The 21,890-nt window shown below is 41.2% G+C and overlaps 1 protein-coding gene across 1 annotated transcript in view; it reads left to right on the top strand.

The window, feature by feature from the left end:
- CD34 (CD34 molecule) overlaps nucleotides 1-21,890 on the top strand; it is a 142,821-nt gene that overhangs the window by 57,555 nt on the left and 63,376 nt on the right. Inside the window, exon 2 of the mRNA XM_073587291.1 lies at nucleotides 2,864-3,052. Coding sequence (XP_073443392.1) covers nucleotides 2,864-3,052 — 189 coding nt within the window. The remainder of the gene's footprint in view (nucleotides 1-2,863; nucleotides 3,053-21,890) is intronic.

Here is a 21,890-nt window from a genome sequence, read left to right as displayed (position 1 = left end):
TTTATACCCACATGTGTCCTTCAGGCCATAATTCACAGTTCAGGGGGAAGGTGAGATGAGGTCAACTCTCATTGTTTGAGTATTCAATCTGCATAGTTTGTCCATCAATGTTCGCAGGTAAACAAGCTGCATGATCTTATACAGAGGGGATTCAATATATTATCAAACATAGATTGTTCTTGTCATGTTCCAGACCGGGGTTTGAGTCCTGTTTTTCCTTTTTCCCAGTCTGGTCATGTAGGGGTTAACCTTTTTCAGCCTCAGTCTGGGTTCAGGGTTGTATTTATTGCCTCTGCTTCCTGCAGGCGTTGTCAGTTATAGTTTTTGCCTACGGCTGGTGTAGCTGAATCTAATTGCTGTGATTGGTCCTGCTATGCTTGCTATCTGATCCTGTGTCTCTGTTTTCCCCTGTTCCCATCCTGACTCAGTGTTTCCCTTTAGTGTTCTGACTCCCTGGTTTTGACTTGGCTTGTATCTTGACCTGCTTCTGTCTTTTGTCTTATTTGCTTCCTACCATTGCTGATTCCCTGGCTTGTCTCTGACCGTGAGTTTGCTTATTCCTTTGGTTCTGCACTATAGTTTAGGATTTGACCCGGCTTGTTTGACAATTTCACTGCCACCTGTGGTAGTCTTGCTGCTGCACTGCAGGTCAGCTCTGTTTAGGTGCAGTCCTGCTTCCACTCTACTGCCATCTTGTGGAGCCTGCACTTACCTGCATTGCAGTGGCATGATAATTCAATTATTATGCGTCCCTGTCTTCCAAGGATAGCAACACAATAAGCTGCCACAAACATCTATTTAAGAGTCAATGTTCAGGTTCATATGAACAATGGCTTAGGTCTCTTCAAATACTGAAAGACACGTTTGGCCTAATCAAGAACAAATGCTGTGTCATCACACCTGCAATATACATAAATTCTTTGTCAAGAGTCAACTTTCAGGAGGCTCATATGATCGATGTTTTGTTTTGTGACCTACTGAAAAATCAAAAACTATGTAATAGTTTTTGATGTGGTTGTATTCAGTAAACCTGAAGATTTTTCAACAAAAGCTATATTATTAACCTTAAATGTTCTATGAAACTCAGTCTTGTCAAAATTTTGGAATCTTGTTCAGTGAGACATTCATTCAAATATTACTTTTCAAAGGAGTGTACTCAGTTATGCTGAGCACTGTATATAGATAACACTCTATGAAACCTCATTCTGTTGTTTAGGTAGGAAAATGTTGATTATACAGTTGAAAAAAAAACACATGTTAGGCTGAGTTCACACGTGGCGTTTTTTTTCGCATTTCTGCAGCGATTTTGCCGCCAAAACGCGAAAAATAAGCATCCCATGCATTCCTATGGGATTCCGCAATGCTGTGCTAATGCTGCAGTGTTTACCGCGGCGGAATCGCTTCACGGTAAAAAACGCAACATGCTCATTAATTTTGCGGAATCGCGGCGATCCCGCACCCATAGGAATGCATTGTTCTGCTTACTTTCCGCATGTGGCTGTGCACACCATGCGAAAAGTAAGCAGAACATTTGCGGATGGTACCCACGGTCCAGAGGAGAGGAGACTGTCCTCCGCGCTTTGGGTACCATATACCTGTAAAAAATAGAATTCAAAATAAAAAATATTGTTATTCTCACCATCTGACGTCCCGCGCAGCCTTCCCGCCTCTCTCCACGCTCCCGGTCCCAGTAAGCCTTTGCGAGCGATGACGTCCGTTCTCGCGGGATCGCGAAGTCTCACGGTCATTCGTGCGACGTTATCGCAAATGACCGCGAGACGTAGCGATCCCGGGAGAACAGACGTCATCGCGGTAATTGTCGCAAAGGATTACTGGGACCGGGAGCGTGGAGAGAGGCGGGAAGGCTGTGCGGGACGTCGGAAGGTGAGAATAACAAAAACATTTTTTTATTATTATTATTTTTTACATTCTATCTTTTACTATTTATGCCACATAGGCAGCCTCAATAGTAAAAAGTTGGTCACACTCGTCAAACACTATGTTTGACAAGTGTGACCAACCTGTCAATCAGTTCTCCAAGCGATGCTCCGGGAAAATTGCAGGAATTTAAAATGCGATTTTCCCACGGAATGGAATTCCGGAATTCTCGCGGTAATTTCCGCGAGAGTTCCGCTACGTGTGAACCCAGCCTTAGGGGTGGATTACATTGTCCAAATTCCATTGAATTAATTATTTTATGCAATTTTTTATTATTTATATCCAGGAGAGAGTCCAAAAGTAAAGAGAAATATCAATGTACCTGTTATACATGTTCATATTTACTGATATTCTCCTAACCTAAAATAAGAAAACTTCATCATACACTGCTCCAAAAATTGCATTAACCCAGACTAATGGCCATTATGAATAGCTTAGAACTCCGGGATTACTGGGAGGCGGCAGGTGGCAGTTTCTGAAATTTGAATTTAACATCTTGAGTGGCTTTTTGGTAGGTCTGATCAAGAAGCACCTTGTGAAGAACCTTCAGTATTGGTACTGTGTTTCTTTCTTCATTTTAAGAAGCTAGCCTTAGCTGTCTAGTTTGGAGACTATTGATGGTTTTGTAGAGGGGCCCATGTCTAATTGTTTCATATTTATTTACTGTATTTAACTAAAATAGAGTCCATATTTTATGCAAAAATTTAAATTAGCCTGTTGACCTTGTCTGTATGTTGTATCAAAGGATATGTACTTTCTTTAAATATTAAAAAAAAAATTGGCATGTATTTTATTTTACTTTATATTTTACCGAGGACTAGAACCACATATAGTACACATAAATAACAAGGACTATGTGTGCAAGATGTTATATGTATATTTATATAATATTCACTTATATTACTATTTTGAAACCTTTTTTCAGTATCTGCAGATGTCACAGCAACAACCACAACACTACCAACTACTACAGCAAAAACTGTTGCAGCCACTGTTTCTACTACGATTTTAACAGAAATTACGTCTACTAAAGTGACTGTGCACAGTACTACCATTAAAGAATCAAGTGCGGCCTCAACCCGGCTATCAGGACCTACAGATAGCATGGCTACAGGTAATGGACCCATTATTTCTTAAACTATACTTTACATTTAATGCTGCACATTACAGATCATAATGCTTTCTGTGGGTAAATCAATTGGATCTGTAGTGCAATGTATGGATCCATTAGACAACAGACATGGCTTTATGGCCACTTTTGCAAATAGAAGACATTATTGTACTATAAGCATAATGAACTCGAACAAAAAATTAAGCTTGGGAGTGTTAGCTGACTCCTTTCAATGGATTGATTTTGGTCAATTGGTATTTCTTTTTAATGATAAAAAGAGACCACATAAGGCCTCATTCAGACATACAGTACGTGACTTTGCCTGTGCTTAAAACTCATGGACCGATTTTCATTAGTATTTTGGATCCTGGTTTCAACGGCATTTGGGGCATGTGTCGTTTTTTACCATCAGTGATTTTCATGTACAGTGGATATGTACACTCCTGTTATAATGCCAGGTTTTTGTCATGTAAAAAAATCAAAAAGAATCATTTTCGAACCTTTTCAACAATATTCTTTTCTTCAGGGGATTTCTTAACAATTTCTGGGAAGGGGATTATAGTTATAGTCAATAAGGTGAGTAATAAAACATAACAGAGTGATCTAAAACTTGTTCAATTAAACAAGTAAGTAAGAAGAATCAACAGAGAAAAAAGTTAATACAAGAGGAAAAGAACGTGGAAGGAAAAGTTAGGTAAGGTAGAGGGGAAGGGGAAGGAAAGAAAAGGGCATAGGAGAAGGTTGGATCGGAAAAGCTTGGAGGGTATGGACGGGGAAAAGATCATCCTTATTGAAACAATATTTATAATGAAACAATTTTCAATTTGCTTCGTTAATATGTAATTGTACTTCTTGGCATACAATAAGGCTTTTTACCTAAAAGGGGCATTCCAACTTGAGGAAAGAAATAGGTTCCAAGATGACCATGTGGAATAGTATTTTTTTAAAGAATGTTCAAAAGAATTATGGGTAGACATTCTTTTCATTATTTCTGAAATGGAGGGAACATCTATTGATTTCCACTTAGATGTTATAAGTAGTTTTGCTACAGCAAATAGATGGTTTGCGACTCACGAGATTTTTTATTTTGGGGGTGAGTCGATTTGAATCAAGCAAGAACAAAACCAGTTGAGGAACTTTTTCTACCTTTAATGAAACTCATAATCTGTACAATTCAATTGGAAAACAAATATTTTCAGGCGAAAAAAAGAATAAAATAATGTGGTTGTATAAATATGCACATCCTTAAAAATAATACTTTGTTCAAGTACGCTTTTAATTTTTTGAAAACATTCAGTCTTTTTGGGTAGGAGTCGATCAGCAATGGCACATCTAGAATTGTCCAATTTTGTCCACTCTTTTTTAAAGTAATGTTCCAAGTTTGTCAGAATTCAAGAACATCCCCTCTTCAGGTCACCCACAGATTTTCAGTTGGATTCAGGTCTGGGCTTTGGATGGCCTATTCCAAAACGGTGATCTTTTTCTGGTGAAGCCTTTCTTTTGTTGATGTGAGGTATGCTTAGGGCCATTGTTGTGGTAAAAGTTTGACATGATCTAGGCACCCACTATATCCTAGGTATGTAGTGAGTGACAGCTCAGCCGTCCCATGGATTGCAGTAGCATGTCAGGCTGTCAGCATTGTGAGTGACATCTTGATCATCCTATAGTATGCATATACTTGCTGTGCTGTCTGTTTTGTGTATGGGATTTCCTTGCAGCCCAATAGACCAGTCCTGCTGGAAATCCTTCAGGTGTTATCCTTTCAGGGCGATTGCTTGGGCATTTAGCTGGCTGACTAGGCTGAGACTATTACCAGTTGTAGCCTTCAGCTCAGTGGTGTCTTGCTCTGTGATCTGAACTCTGATATTCTGATCTTTGTAGCCGGACTTTGGATTTGCCTTTTGACTGCCCATTTGTATTACCACTTTTGCCTTGACACACTCTGACCTTGCAATTCTGACCCTGAACTGTAACTTGACTACGCCTTTGTCTCTTCCCACTATTTATGACATACCCCTCTAGCTCTTAACCTCGGACTTCTTGACTTACTCGAATCACTGATTATCTGTGAGCTGTAACTCAGTGTAACAAGGTGAAATTCCTCTTTATCTTAAGTTTTTTAGCAAAGGCCTGAAGGTTTTGTTGCAAAATTGACTGATATTTGGAACTGTTCATATTTCCCTCCAGCTTGACTAAAGCACCATTTACAGCCCCAAAGTATAGTGCTGCCTCCACCATGTTTTACTCTGGGTATGGTGATCTTTTGGTAATATGCAGCGTTGGTATGTGCTAAACATAGCTTTTTGAATTATGACCAAAATGTTGTAACTCGGTCTCATCAAATCATAACACATTTTCATACATGTTTATGGCAGATTGATGTAGGGTTTGGCAAAACATAGCAAGGCTTGAATGTTTTTCTTTGTAAGAAAAAGAAAGGCATCCATCTTACCATCCTAACCATATGCCAGACATATGAAGAATATGGAAGATTGTTGTCACATGCAGTATGCAACCAGAACTTACCAGAAATTCCTGCAGCTCCTTTTAATGTTGCTGTAGGCTTCTTGGCAGCCTCCAGTTTTCTTCTTCTCTTTTCATTAATTTTTGAGGGACATCCAGTTCTAGTTAATGTCACTGTCGTGGTATATTTAAGACTCTTCTTGATGAAAATCTTCACAGTGTTCCGTGATATATCTAAAGCCTTGGATTTTATATTGGTACCCTTCTTCTGACTGATAACTTTCAATAATGAGATCCCTTTTCTGTGTTGTAAGCTGATTTAAGACCATGGCTTTTCCTGTAAAACACAACTAAGAAAATGTCAGGAAAATCCTACTATAACAGCTAAACTTTATTTAGAGTTAATCAGAATAACCGTAAATGATGGCAGCTGTGTACTGACTGATATTTATCATGAGTATAAATGTGACTTGCTACTTATAAACACAGACACATCCCTAATTATAAGAGGGTGTACACACTTATACAACCACATTATTTTAGTTTAGTTTTATTTTCCCCCTCAAAATTATTTTAGGCTGTTTCTCAATAGATTATGAAGATGAAGGGTGACATTAACCCCTTTCCGCCATCAGGCGTAATAGTACGCCAACGTCGGACTCCCTCCCTTTGATGTGGGCTCCGGCGCTGAGCCCACATCTTTCCCGGGACATGTCAGCTGTTTGAACAGCTGACATGTGCCTGGAAAACCTGCAGATGGAATCGCGATCCACCGCAGCTAGTAACTAGTTAAATGCCGCTCTCAAATGCTGACCGCGGCATTTAATTCATGCTTCCGGCCATGGGGCCGGAAACCTACCCACCAGTGACGCCCGTCACACGATCGCGGGTCACCAGTACGTTGGCATGACAACCAGAGGTCTCCTGGAGACTCTATGGTTGTCAGTGCTGGCTTGCTGTGAGCGACACCTGGCGGTCGGCACTCATTGCAAGTGAGTAATTCTTCTATATAGAGGCGATCTGATCATCGCCTCTATGCAGCAGAGCCGATCGGGTTGTGGCAGCTTCTAGTCGCCTATGGAGACTATTGAAGCATGCCAAAAGTAAAAAAAAAATGTTTTTAAAAATATATAAAAGTTCAAATCGCCCCTCTTTTGCCCCATTCAAAATAAAACAATGAAAAAATCAAAAATACACATCTTTGGTATTACCGCGTTCAGAATAGCCCGCTCTATCGATAAAAAAAGGATTAACCTGATTGCTAAACAGTGTAGTGAGAAAAAAAGTCAAAATGTCAGAATTACGTTTTTTTTAGTCGCCATGACATTGCATTAAAACGCAATAACGGGTGAGCAAAAGATTGTATCTGCACCAAAATGGTATCATTAAAAATGTCAGCTCAGCACGCAAAAAATAAGCCCTCATCCAACCCGAGATCACGAAAAATGGAAACGCTACGGTTATTGGAAAATGGCTCAATTTTTTTTTTTCGAACAAAGTTTGGAATTTTTTTTCACCACTTAGATGAAAAAGAACCTAGACATGTTTGGTGTCTATGAACTCGTAATGACCTGGAGACTCATAATGGAATGTCAGTTTTAGCATTTAGTGAACCTGGTAAAAAAGCTAAACAAAAAACAAGTGTGGGATTACACTTTTTTTGCAATTTCACCGCATTTGGAATTTTTTTCCTGTTTTCTAGTACACAACATAGTAAAACCAATGGTGTCATTGAAAAGTACAACTTGTCCCACAAAAAACAAGCACTCACGGCCATATTGACGGATAAATAAAAAAAGTTATGGCTCTGAGAAGAAAGAGAGCAATAAACAAAAATGCAAAATCGAAATAACAAAGCTCCGGTCATGAAGGGATTAAATGTAGAAAAAGAACTGAAATTATTTTTCTTGGTATAATTTATTTTTAAATGATGAAAAAATGGCATTTTAAAAGGGATGTGTATACAGATGGGCAGACACTTGGATGTTCGGGTCCAGCCGGTTAGGCCGAACAGTTACAAACAGTTCGGGTTCTAGTACCAGAACAGTAACCGGACCTGAAAACGGACCCTATTCACTTGAATGGGGGGCCCGAACATCCAGTGTTAGCCACGCTGTCATGTGCATACAAAGCGGCAAACACCTCTTCTGATCAGCGGTAAAATCATCACTGCCGGTCAGACAGATGCGGTTCCCACGCTGTCAAAAGACCGCGTGAGCACAGCTATGATTGGAGGCATAAAGTTTACCTCCAGTCACTGGTGTTAGCTGATGGGACTACTGCTCCCATCAGCTGACATCTGCTGATGCTAATAACAGGCGTGGGGACCCCTCTAACCTTAATAACCAGCCTTGCAGAAGCTGACAGCTGAGGGTTGCAGCCCCCAGCTGTGAGTTTTGCCTGACTGGTTATCAAAAATACAGGGGAACCCACGCAGGGTTTTTTTTAATTATTTACAGCAGAGGAGCCGGCTGATGAATACTCCCATCAGCAGCTCCTGCTTTCACTGTTATTAGATAATAGAACAACACCAAGGCACTCAAAAGTCAATAGTTCCTTTAGAAGGTGCACAAGTAGGGTTTCCAGCCCGTAGTATGAGTAACAAACAACTTGGCACTCAAAATTGTGAAAAAAGTTGATCCATTTTTATTGGCATCCAGATAACATGTGCTCTAAACATTTTTGGTCCCACTATGGGACCTTCATCAGAGATTATATTGTGATCTCCAGACAAAGGTGAAATAACAAGTGTAACTCATCTACAGTAATAAAGGATATAAGTGCTCCACAGTGCTCTGCTAGTTGCTATTAGTGCCCATTTCAATGTAGTATGCAGTAGTGCTCGTGTTACACGTGGTCGATCCTTCTGGATGTTTGTAGATGAAAAGCGCTATGGTATGGCGACTTATCGCTGTTGTGTAGTGCTGTGGTGCGGCCTCATTTGGTGTGCGAGAAAACTCGCTGAGAGCAGAGGACGCTACCACGTGTAACACGACCACTACAGCATACTACCTTGAAATGGGCACTAATAGCAACTAGCAGAGCACTGCGGAGCACTTATATCCTTTATTACTGTAGATGAGTTACACTTTTGTCTGGAGATCACAATATAATCTCTGATGAAGGTCCCATAGTGGGACCGAAAACGTACATGTTATCTGGATACCAATAAAAATGGATCAACTTTTTTTTCACAATTTTGAGTGCCAAGTTGTTTATTACTTTCACTGTTATTAGAGGCAGCAGGCCACAGCGCCATTCTTTAGCGATGGATGACGAACAGCAGCGCTGCCTCACACTTGGCTCATCATAAGTTCTGATGAAGGTCTTATTCAACTTTTGATTGCAACAAAAATACAAAAAGAATTTATTTCACCTTTTATCAGTTTTAGTGCCAAGTTCTTTACATATAACTGCGTACGGGCTGGACACCCTACTTGTGCACCAACTCTTTAGTATCAAGAGTGCCGTGCTGTATATGTTTTGTATTAGCGACAGCAGGCATTGGCTGATGGGAGAAACTGGGTCCGAGCAGAAAAAGTAAATTAATGTGCATGCAAAATGTAATTGCATATGAACACATGACCTTTACACAGAGAAAACCAAAAGCAAAACACAAAACAAATATCCTGGAATAAAAAAGTAAAAAAATATATATTGCAAAAATTGCATGAAGGTAGTAATAATAGTAATAAGGGTATTTAGTTAACATAATAAGAGTTAGGACTGTCCCACAAGGGTTGCCGTGACGTGGCGGGATGGCTTCTACATTATTTTGATCAAAATTATGTTAACTAAATACCCTTATTACTATTATTACTACCTTCATGCAATTTTTGCAATATATATTTTTTTACTTTTTTATTCCAGGATATTTGTTTTGTGTTTTGCTTTTGGTTTTCTCTGTGTAAAGGTCATGTGTTCATATGCAATTACATTTTGCATGCACATTAATTTACTTTTTCTGCTCAGACCCAGTTTCTCATTTGTTTCATTGTGCATTCTGTGCATATAAGGGTGTGACCGCCCTGTTTCTGAGTTGGAAAATCCATCCTGTCTGGCCTATACTATTACTGGTGGTTCAGTCCCTCTGTCCTTGTTCACATTTACGTCACTTGACAAGTGGAAAGGTTTTAAATACAAGAGTTAGGACTGTCCCACAAGGGTTGCCGTGACGTGGCGGGATGGCTTCTACATTATTTTGATCAAAATTATGTTAACTAAATACCCTTATTACTATTATTACTACCTTCATGCAATTTTTGCAATATATATTTTTTTACTTTTTTATTCCAGGATATTTGTTTTGTGTTTTGCTTTTGGTTTTCATTGGCTGATGGGAGCAGTAGACTCATCAGTTGACCCCAGAGACTGGAGGTAAACTTTTTACTTCCGATCACTGCTGAGCACTAAAGATGTCTTTTAACAGCATGGGAACCGTGTCTGTCTGTCTGACTGACAGTGATGATTTTACCGCCAATCAGAAGTAGTGTTTCCAGCACAGTGCGAAAAACACCCGGTGTTCGGGTGGCCATACCCGAACAGTAACACGGACTTCCTGGTGAAGTCCATGTTCGTTGTCCGTGTCCGAATAGTAGGTGTTCGGAAAGGACTCTGAACCTGACTGTTCGAGTTTGCCTATTTTTAGTTGTGTAGGCTTTTTATATCCACTTTATGACAAAAAAGTTACAAAGCTTCCCCTATTCATTACAATGTTAACATTGAAATCACATGGATGAAACACTGATGTCATTCATGTGCGGTCTGTGATTTTCACAGACCTATACATTTGTTCTTTCCTCACTAAATGAAGCAGACTTCACGTAGCTATAAAGGGAGCTAAACCGCTATACTGGGGTCCAATAAGGAGATGTAGGTTGAATCTGTGCTTTATTGAACGTGATGGTATATTGGGGCGGTGAAACTACAAACAAAAACATATATGCATACAATCAGTACTGGGTTCATCAGGGATTCGTATATACATAATACATCATCTGCACTAATAGCTAACTAGGGGAGAACTAACTAAGCAGGCTAGTAAGAGACAGGAATTGGATACAGGAAACATAAGTACATACCAGCGATGCTGTTACAAGGGGAGAAGAGAAATGAGATGCTTCCTGAATGCAGGCAGAAGGAAAATGGTGGACTGGAGGGAAATACCATAATCCTTTGCAAAAGGCTACCAGGATGCATTGCAACCTTACCAGAATGCACTGCAAAAGCTTACCAGAATGCATTGCATGGAGGGAAAATAGAAGCAAAGTGAATGCAAAATAGAATAACACTGCGGTTATGACTCTGGTCACTAGATGGAGCCAAAAAAAGACTGTAAACATTAACAAGCAGAATAATCAGGATTATGAATCAGATGTCGGAGACAGAACACTCCCCGTCTAGCATCAAACGGATGTCACTATTCTTTTTCTCCGAAGACAACAATAGGACCAGTTCAGTTACTAGTCTGGAGAATGTCTTAAGTTCATTCCCTTTGGCCATCCTCAGTTCGACTTTGCGGACGTTGCCATCCTTATTCGAAATTTTGCGGTCACTAGACCAAGTGGCCACTGGTTTTGATGGGCCTGACAATCTTTCACAAGGACGAGGTCACCAATCCTTAGATTAAGCCTGGTAGATTTCCACTTCATACATGGCCACAGGGTAGACAAGTATTGTTTGCGCCACCTGTCCCAGAATGTGTTTCCAAGACTTTGTACCTGTCTCCATTGGTGCTTGTAGAGGTCCTTAGCATCGAATCCTCCTGGAGGGGCACTGGATAGTCCTGTTTTCTGGCTGAAGAGAGAAGCTGGAGCCAATAACAATGGCTCCCTGGGGTCATTAGGGACTGGAACCAAGGGCATTGCGTTGATTATAGCTGTGGCTTCTGCCATAAAGGTGGTTAGGCTTTCGTGGGTAAGTCTCGCTGCTCCATCCTGAATAAGGGTGGAGTCAATAATTCTCTGTACTAGACCAATCATTCGTTCCCAAGATCCACCCATGTGTGAGGAGTGACGTGGGTTGAATGACCATGTACAACTTTGGTCACTTAGGAGTCTAGTCTTGTAGTCTAGATTTGAAGGTATTCCCAATTCTTTTGCTGCACCAATGAAGTTGGTACCTCTGTCTGAATGTAAATGTTTGATAGGACCACGGATGGCAATGAAACATCTCAAAGCATTGATGAAGCTTGAAGTGTCAAGTGACTCAATAAGCTCTATGTGGATGGCTCTGATTGACAGGTAAACATGACAGCCCGGCATTTACTATTGGCTTGTCCGCCTTTCGTGTGACGAGTAACAACTGACTAAGGCCCAAACACATCAAGACCAACGCTGGTAAAAGGAGGTTCTGTACTAAATCTATCTCCTGGTAGGTGAGCCATCTTTTGGGTCTGAGTTGAACCACGAAGCTTATGGCAGGTAATGCATTTGTAGATGACACTACTGATGAGTTTTTTGCACCAGCAATTCACAGGCCAGCAGTTCTGTTGGCTCGTTCTGTAAATAGTCTTCCTTGGTGTTTGAACAGATTGTAGTAGTGTTGTACGATTAAGTAGGCAACATGACATTTTCTTGGAATGATAAGAGGGAATTTCTCCTCAAACTCCATTTTAGCTTCTTTGAGTTGGCCTCCTACTCTCAGCAGGCTGTTGTTGTCGATGAATGGGTCGAGTTTTCTCAATGCGCTGCTCGCTGGTATTGGAGCTTTGTTAATGAGACATTGGATTTCCACAGAGTAGGTTTCTCTCTGAACAGTGGAGATGATGTGGTTTCTGGAAGATTCCAAGTCGGAGGTAACATAGGTGCTATTACAGAGATGCCAAACTTTACATTTTTCTGTGTCACAAGCTCTGGTGATCTTGAATGAGTGAGCTATATGAGTCAGGCAGGTAATGGCTTGAATAAGTGACTTCCAACTTGAAAATTTGTCAAATCTGTGAGATCCAACCTGGATAGCAGAAGTCATTGTATGAAGTGTAGACACCTGAGGGCAGATTTCAGCATCTGAGTCCTCTCCTACTAGTTCAAAGGTGTCTGGACAACGTTCCTCAGTGTACAATAGTTTTGGTCCTGAGAGCCATGTTGTGCTTCCTAGTCGACTTGCGTGAACTGCTCTAGTTGCATGATCTGCAGGATTTTGGTCCATGGGAATGTAATGCCACTGTTTTGGATGAACTGATCTCCTAATTCATAGCACTCTGTTGTTGACATAAACGTAGAATCGTCTAGTTTCATTGTGGATGTATCCCAGGACTACTTTTTTTTAAATTTGTTTATATCCCAGGACTACTTTGCTGTCTGAGTAGAACTTGGCTTGTGTCAGGTCGATGTCCATCTTGGATGCGATGAACTCTGCTAACTTGATGGCTAAGACTGCAGCACAAAGCTCTAACCTTGGTATAGTGTGCTCTGGATGTGGAGCAAGTTTGGCCTTCCCCATAACGAATCCGATGTGGCTCTGATATTTGGAGTCTACAGTTTTGAGATAGGCAACAGCAGCAATTGCTTTGACAGAAGCATTTGCAAATACATACAGTCTTTGGCTTTGTATTTCTGTAGACGGCACAGGGGTGTATGGTCTTTGAACATTCAGGTTGGAGAGGGCTGCTAAAGAGTTCTTTCATATTTCCCACTGGATTCTCTTATCAGGTGACAGAGGTGCATCCCAATCAGATGTCTCCTTAGTTAAGTGTCTTAGTATGGCTTTGCCTTGTATAGTAACAGGAGCTGCGAAACCCAATGGATCGTACAAGCTGTTGATGGTAGACAGGACACCTCTGCTTGTGAAAGGCTTTTCTTCCTGGCTGACCTGAAAGGTAAAAGTGTCTGACTGTAGATTCCAGAGAAGCCCGAGGCTGCATTGCATTGGTGTGGGGTCTGACCCCAGGTCCAGGTCTCTGAGACCATTACACAAGTCTTGTGAAGGGAATGCTTTAATGAGTTCTTGGCTGTTTGAGGCTATTTTGTGAAGCCTGAGGTTAGAGCAAGCAAGCATCTCTTGGGCTCTCCTGAGAAGACTGATGGCAGTCTCATTTGAAGGCATAGCTTTCAGACAGTCATCGACATAAAAGTCTTTTTCTATGAATTGTCTGACGTCTGATCCGTATTCTGTTTCTCCTTCTTGAGTTGACGTTTTGAGACCATTAATGGTGACTGCAGGAGAAGGACTATTGCCAAAGATGTGCACTCTCATGCGATACTCTGTGACCTCTTTAGTAGGATCATTGTCTCTGTACCAGAAGAATCTTAGGAAGTTCCTGTCTCTCTCTCTCACAAGGAAACAATGGAACATTTGCTGGATGTCCGTGATGAAGGCAATGGAATCCTTACGGAAGCGCATAAGTACTCCCAGCAGTTTGTTATTGAGGTCTGGTCTTGTCAGTAGAGCATCATTCAGGGAGACATCATCAAACTTAGCACTGGAGTCAAACACTACTCTAATTTGGCCTGGTTTCTTAGGGTGGTACACTCCAAACATGGGTCAGAACCAGCATTCTTCAGAGTCTTTGAGAGTGGGAGCTAGTTCTGCATGGCAGTTCTCAAAAATCATTGACATGAAGGAGAAAAAGTGATCTTTCATCTCTGGTTTCTTTTGTAGATTATGTTTGAGAGAGGAGAAACGTTTTAATGCTTGATTTCTGTTGTTCGGTAGACGTGGTCTGTGGTTTCTGAAGGGAAGAGGTGCGACCCAGCTGTTGGTCTCATCTTTTACAAGTCCCTTGTCCATTACCTCTAAGAACAACTTGTCCTCTACCGACATTGCTACTTAGTTGTCTTGCTTAGTTCTCTGGAATACTGTGCACCCCAACTGATCCTCATAGCTTCCTGACACCATACTGCTGTCATGAGTAAAGTCTATTAAATGATTGGGTAGTTGGATGCTGTGTGGTAGTTCCTTGACATGGAACTTGTTGTTGCAAGGTTGAAAAAGAGATGGGCATCTTTTCTCCAATGTATTTGTTAGCATACTTGTCACAGAAGATGGGGTATGCATATGTCCAAAGCATATGTTTCCTGTTATGACCCATCCTAGGTCTAGCCTTTGGGCATAGAGTGCATTGTGGAGTCCATTGATATGACATCTCACTTTATGGACCTGTAGGATATCTCTTCCCAACAGCAGTATTATCTGAGCCTGATGGTCGAGTTCCGGTATAAGGTGTGCTATGTAGGTATTTCAGATCTGTTCTCTGGGATCTGATTACACTTGCTGATTGTAGGTAGTGGTAAGCAGAATTGTCCATTTAAGGACTCAATTTGGTAGTCAGCAGCTTTCCTGCCTGCTGTTGTCACAGTACCTTCACACATCTTTAATGAGTAGTGGGTGCTTGGCCCTTTTATGTTGAATAGGTCAAAGAATGTTGATCTAGCCAAGGATAGCATACAGTCTTACAGCTTTGTCTCTATGACCCTTTGGGTACACTCTGATGAGGCATATTTTTGAACAGGACCTACTGTCTATTGTCCCTTTACAGACTTCAGTACATTGTGAAGTGATCTTTGGCGTAGCTGCATCAATGCTCCTTTCCTCCCCGACATGCTCACTGTCAGCTGGCGTGTTTTGTGCACTCCATGGAGCTGGGTCAGGGTGTAGAGCAGTGTTATGATCTGTGGTGCCACATTCTGTGCATTTTACATAGACCTTACAATCTTTGGCGAAATGAGTTGGGGATGAGCAGCACTTGTAGCAGATACCATTCTCTTTCAGGAAGCTTCTGCGATCTGGCATAGATTTTCCCCTGAAGGCTCTGCATTTCAGGAGAGGATGAGGCTTCTGATGGAGCTGGCACTGCTTGTCAGGGTCCTGTACCTTTGTCTCTGATTGAGAGCAGCCAGCAGTCCTGTAATTGGAACTTGGAGAAGAAACATAAGTCTTGTGCACTGCCACAGATGTTCTGTGTGGGTTTACAGCTGGTGATGGTGTGGCATATGACATTGCAAAATCAAAGCTGGGATAACTTCTGATTGTCGCTTGTTCGTGTATAAAGTCTACAAAAATGGAGAAGGGAGGGAATGGAACACTGTGTTTGTATTTGTACGTGGAACCATGTGTGAGCCACCTCTCCTGTAGATTGTAGGGCAACCTTTGGACAATAGGGTTAACACCTTTGGCTGTGTCAAGGAATGCAAGTCCTTGTAGGTCACCTTCATATTTGGCAACTAGGACTTCCTTTAGCAGGTCACTTAGTTCTCTAAGTTTCTGGAGACCTTTATTAGATATTTTAGGAAAGTCATCGTTTCTTTTGAACACGGCTCTCTCTATTACCTCTGCTGAGACATAACACTCATCCAGCCTCTTCCAGATCTCTTTGAGGCCAATTTGAGGGTGGTTTATATTAATGTCTCTGATCCTTATTGCATGTTTGACTGAGTCTTCTCCTAGGTATTTGACTAAGAGGTCTATCTCTTCCCTGTGTTGTAGCCCCAAGTCTCTAGTGACATTTTGGAAGGAAGCTTTCCAAGCTCTGTAACCTTCAGCGTGGTCAGTGAATTTCATGAGTCCCTTGGCAACCAGATCACGTTGTGTGAAAAACTTAGGAAATTCTGTTGTGAACCGGTTGTCAGCAGAGTATACTGATGATGGGTCACCCTGATAGTGATGTGAGGTGGGTTCTTACCTGTTAGTATCCTCAGGGTGGTGCCAGCCGGTGTCATATTGCTTCGGTCTGACGTGCGGTGTGTCAGCAAGGTGATTCACGTTGGTTACCTGGGGAGGGGCTAGGTAGTCATTAGCAGAATTGTTTTGCTCCACGTTTTCCTAGAGCTGAGCCTCATAATGACTCTCACTCGCTTCACTGGATGTGTCGTGTTCTTTGTTATAGTTTGGATCAGGAAGTTCATTAACATACTGAGATGTGCGTTGTGGCGAATCTTGCAGTGGCAACTTCAGACTTGACATACTGATTTGGCTATGCAGCTCAGGGTTGTGTGCGGCTTCTAGTGATCCTGCGTCGGCTAGTGCTGCGGTAGCTTCTCTTTTTACTGCTAGGCTCTCTAAGGCGGCATCCACGCTTGCCTTCTCTAACTGCGTCTTTTCTCTTGCTCATCTCTCTCTAAGCATAACCTTCTCTCTTGCTCATCTCTTTCTAAGCGTAACCTTCTCTCTTGATCCTCTTTCTCTATGCATGACATTCTCTCTTGGTCTTCTAGGCGTGCTTTCTCTAATTTAAGTTGCATCTCTTCTTCAGCATAGCTTGCTTGCATTTTGTCGGCTTCAGCATTTGTGCGTGCAATGGCAACCGCGCTGCTGATGGATATAGTCTTTGAGGAGATGGAAGTACCAGATTTTGTCCTGTGTTATTTGAGGGACATGGTGTCTTGGGGGGTTGCTTGACTGTGCAGAGATTGCTGTAGCTGTATTAGTCTCTGTGTAGCCGGTGACTTGAATCTTACTAGGTGGGTGAGTACAGTTTCACTAGTTCCTGCAAGCTGGATGAAGGGGTGTCTTTTCCCTGAATTCCACTAGCTGGATGGCCGCTGTTTAACTGGCCCCTGCAGGATGGAAGACTCTTCTTTCTCTGAGTTCCCACTAGCTGGATAGCCGCTGTTTCACTGTTCTGTCCTCGCTAAATGAAGCAGACTTCACGTAGCTATACAGGCAGCAAAACAACTATACCAGGGTCCAATAAGGAGACTGTAGGTTGAATCTGTGCTTTATTGAACGTGATGGTATATTGGTGTGGTGAAACTACAAACAAAAACGTATATGCATACAATCAGTACTGGGTTCATCAGGGATTCATATATACATAATACATCATCTGCACTAATAGCTAACCAGGGGAGAACTAACTAAGAAGGCTAGTAAGAGACAGGAATTGGATACAGGGAACATAAGTACATACCAGCAATGCTGTCACAAGGGGAGAAGAGAAATGAGATGCTTCCTGAATGCAGGCAGAAGGAAAATGGTGGACTGGAGGGAAATACCATAATTCTTTTCAAAAGGCTACCAGGATGCATTGCAACCTTACCAGAATGCACTGCAAAAGCTTACCAGAATGCATTGAATGGAGGGAAAATAGAAGCAAAGTGAAAGTAAAATAGAATAACACTGCGGTTATGACTCTGGTCACTAGATGGAGCCAAAAAACACTAAACATTAACAAGCAGATAATCAGGATTATGAATCAGATGTCGGAGACAGAACAACATTTGTATAGGTAATTTTGATCCATGACTCGGATCAAAAACAGACATGTCTCCATGATTCAATGTGGACCACCTACAAAAAAACAACAACATGAGACTAGACCCATAGAATATAATGAGTACGTGTTCTATCCGTTAAAAACATAGAGCAAATATTTGACTGATGGGTGTCATAGAAGGAAAACTAACTGATAAACACCAGTCGATGATAACTTAAATGTGAGGAACCCATAACTCAGCTTTGAGGTCACCTGGAATTGTGACATCAGAGATGTATAGGATAACAGAAGCAGGCTCGGTTCACATAACCGTATTTTAACCCCTCTACTGTCTGTGTGCACAATGGACCGCACACAGACTAATTTTAGCCTATGTACTAGGGCACACAATCTGTTTCCTACACGGAAAAATTGTTTTATGGAGCACAGTAGTGGTTGTAATATTAGTCCACTCCTGTACCTGTCTACTGTATGGACACGGAGCTTAATACAGAGCCAGTCCTGGCTGTCTGCAATTTATGGACGTGTTTGGTCTGATATTTTGAGCACTCAATTGAACATAGCCATAACTGCACTCACACAAGTCTTTCTATATCGTTCTCTGGAATGAATTTGATAGATTTAATGTTCTAAAATACTATTAAATATGGGAAATACATGCCCGGTGTGGGGATGATTAAAGTTTTCTTGAAATCCATTTTACCTTTTTTAATTTAAACTGCTAGCCCCCCCAGCTATATGATATTGATGACCTATCCAGAGAATAGGTCATCAATGTTGTAAGCCTGAGAAACCCATTTAATTCTTGCTATTAACTAGTACTTATTACTAAAGCTATACTCATCTGTTTCTATTCATATTCACATTCTCAATAAGCTTTTCATCACCCTTGTTACCAAAACCAATTACCGTCACCGAGATTATTCTGCACTACTAAGTATTTACTTTGTAATATTCCACCTTCCTCCCGCTAAACCCATAATGTCCTTCCTAACTCTTTGCAATACCGCTTGTAATTCTAGGAGGCTGGCCTTTAATCTTCAAAGTTGTTATCAGTTCCTGAAAATATAATTCATTATTCATGTTATCACTTAGTATAAAGGTAAACTATTTGTAATATTCTTTAATAGAAAGAAATTCTTGAAAATTATAAAAATGTCCTCTCTAAAACTCCATAGTGAAACATATTGAAGCTTTTAGATCATCGTTCTCCTTATTTTTTTAGTATTTTTCTAACAGAAAGTTGTAATTATTCTACATTTAAATAGAAAGTACAAGTATGGATGGCTCCCTTGCAAAGTTTCTCAAACCAGTCCATCACTGAAAGCATAAGCTGTTTTCTTTTAAAGAGGCACTGTCATCTCTTCAGACTTCATGTCTATTTAATTAAACTTGAAGTTTTTTTCTTAGAACTTTATACTGTGTTGTCCCAGTGGCGTACTGCTAATAGGCACAGACCACACTACCGCAATGGATCACAGACGTTGCAGGCACCTGGTGCTGGGGTGAACGTGGCTAAGCGAGAATTTATTTATTTTGTTTAATTTTGTCAGTAACTACTTTCGGGGGAGGGGGAGACCGGGAAGAATCATAATGTATGAAGGAGCTAATAGGGTCGATATGCTGTGTGGGGAAATTGTCAGTTCATCATACAGTGTAATAGGCATCATACCGTGTGGGAGCTGTAGGACCATCCTACTGTATGGAGGAAGTGTGGATGGCATCATACTGTGTAGGGGACTGTGAGGACCATCATACTTTGCGGCGGGCCATATGGATCATCATACTGTGTGGGAGTGTGCTGTGGAGGTTTCATACGATGTGGGTGGTTGAGGGGACATCATACTGTGTTTGGCTGTCTTTAGGTGCCACCATACTGTGTGCGGTTGGGGACTAATAGGGTCAATATGTTGTATATGGGGACTGTCGGGTCCTTCATACAGTGTGGTAGGCATCACACCATGTGTGGAATGTGTGTGAATCAGACTGAGTAGGAAGCTATAGCTGTATCATAATGTGTTGTCAGCTGTGACGGCTTCAAACTGTGCATGTTGACTTGGAGCATTATACTGTGGACCTTTCCCTGTGGGACATCCTACTGTGTATAATCTTTAATAATAATCTTTATTTTTACATATCGCTAACATATTCCGCAGCGCTTTACAGTTTGCACACATTTTCATCACTGTCCCCAATGGGGCTCACAATCTAAATTTCCTATCAGTATGTCTTTGGAATGTGGGAGGAAACCGGAGTACCTGGAGGAAACCCACGCAATGTGTATAGGAGACTGTGGAGGCCATCTTATTATGTGGAGACACTGTGAGGTCATCATACTTAGTGGGGGTATCATACTTTGTGGAGGGGCTAGAGAAATCGTAAGGCGCTATGGCGGCATCATACTCTATGATGGGCTGTGGAAGCTTCATACCGTGATGATTAACAGGGATTATTATAGTGTGGAGGGGTCACTGTGGGACACCATACTGCGTGTGGAATTCATTCTGTGTATGGATACTATAGTATCATATATATATAGATACTGTGTTGACGGTCACTGAGTTCACTGTTGGGGATTTACGTGTGTAGAGGAACTGTGGGACATCATACACTGCGTTCCAAATTATTATGCAAATTGGATTTAAGTGTCATAAAGATGTAATTTTTTGTTTTTCAAATAAACTCATAGATGGTATTGTGTATCAGGGCTCTTTGGATCACTGAAATCAATCTCAAATTCCTGTGATAATTAGTTTACCAGGTGAGCCCAATTAAAGGAAAACTACTTAAGAATGATGTTCCACATTATTAAGCAGGGCACAGGTTTCAAGGAATTTAGGAAAGGAAAAGGACCTCTCTGCTGCTGAAAAGCATCAAATAGTGCAATGCCTTGGTCAAGAGATGAAAACATTAGATATTTCCCAAAAATTTAAACATGACCATCGTACTGTTAAGAGATTTGTGGTTGATTCTGAGCACAGACATGTTTGTGCTGATAAAGGCAGAATGAGGAAGGTTTCTGCCAGGCAAGTTCATCAGATTAAGAGAGCAGCTGCTAAAAAGCCATTACAAACCAGCAAACAGATATTTAAAGCTGCTGGTGCCTCTGGAGTCCCTCGAACCTCATGGTGTAGGATCCTTCAAAGGCTTGCTGTGGTGCATAAACCTACTATTCGGCCACCCCTAAAAAGTGTTCACAAGCAGAAATTGTAGCAGTGGGTCCAGACATACATGAAGACTATTTTTCATACAGTCTTGTTTACTGATGAGTGTCGAGCAACCCTGGATGGTCCAGATGGATGGTTGGTGGATGGCCACTATGTTCCAACAAGGCTGCGACTTCAGCAAGGAGGAGGAGGAGTCATGTTTTGGGCCGGAATCATGGGGAAACAGCTGGTAGGGCTCTTTAAGGTTCCTGAAGGTGTGAAAATGACCTCTGCAAAGTACTGTATATAGAGTTTCTGACTGACAGCTGTCTTCCATGGTATAAAAAGCAGAAATGTGCCTTCAGGAGCAAAATCCTCTTCATGCATGACAATGCACCATCTCATGCTGCAAAGAATACCTCTGAGTCATTGACTGCTATAGGCATAAAAGGAGATAAACTCATGGTGTGGCCACCATCTTCGCCTGACCTCAACCCTGTAGAGAACCTTTGGAGTATCATCAAGCAAAAGATCTATGAGGGAGGCAGTTCACATCAAAACAGCAACTCTAGGAGGCTATTCCAACTTCATGCAAAGAAATCCAAGCAGAAACTCTCCAAAAACTCCCAAGTTCAATGGATGCAAGAATTGTGAAGGTGATGTCACAGAAGGGTTTCTATGATAGCATGTAACTTGGCCTGTTAGGATGTTTTGGAGTTAAATAGCTTTTTTGTTCAGTGAATGTGACCTCCTAATGCTGCAAAATCCACAAATGAACATTTTCAGTTCTTTAAAACAGATCAAATGTTTAGAAATTCTACTGTGCCTAATAATTTGGAACAGTGCAATTTGAGTTTTTATTCATTTTGGAGATCATACTGTTATCACTGGGATGTTTCTTCAATAAAATTTGATGTATACTCTAACGGGTGATGACTTTTATTAGACTGACTGTCATTTGTACTGACTATTTAGGAAAATCATAGAAAAATATTATTTGCATAATAATTTGGAACACAGTGTATGTTTATTTAATTACACTTGAATTTTTTTCTTATAACTCAGAATTCTGCTGTGC

Source organism: Dendrobates tinctorius, unplaced genomic scaffold, assembly GCF_039654945.1.
Source record: "Dendrobates tinctorius isolate UK_male_01 unplaced genomic scaffold, ASM3965494v1 ptg000098l, whole genome shotgun sequence".
Lineage (NCBI taxonomy): Eukaryota > Metazoa > Chordata > Amphibia > Anura > Dendrobatidae > Dendrobates > Dendrobates tinctorius.
Note: the sequence above shows the minus strand (reverse complement) of the source record. Positions and strands in the feature narration are given on the sequence as shown.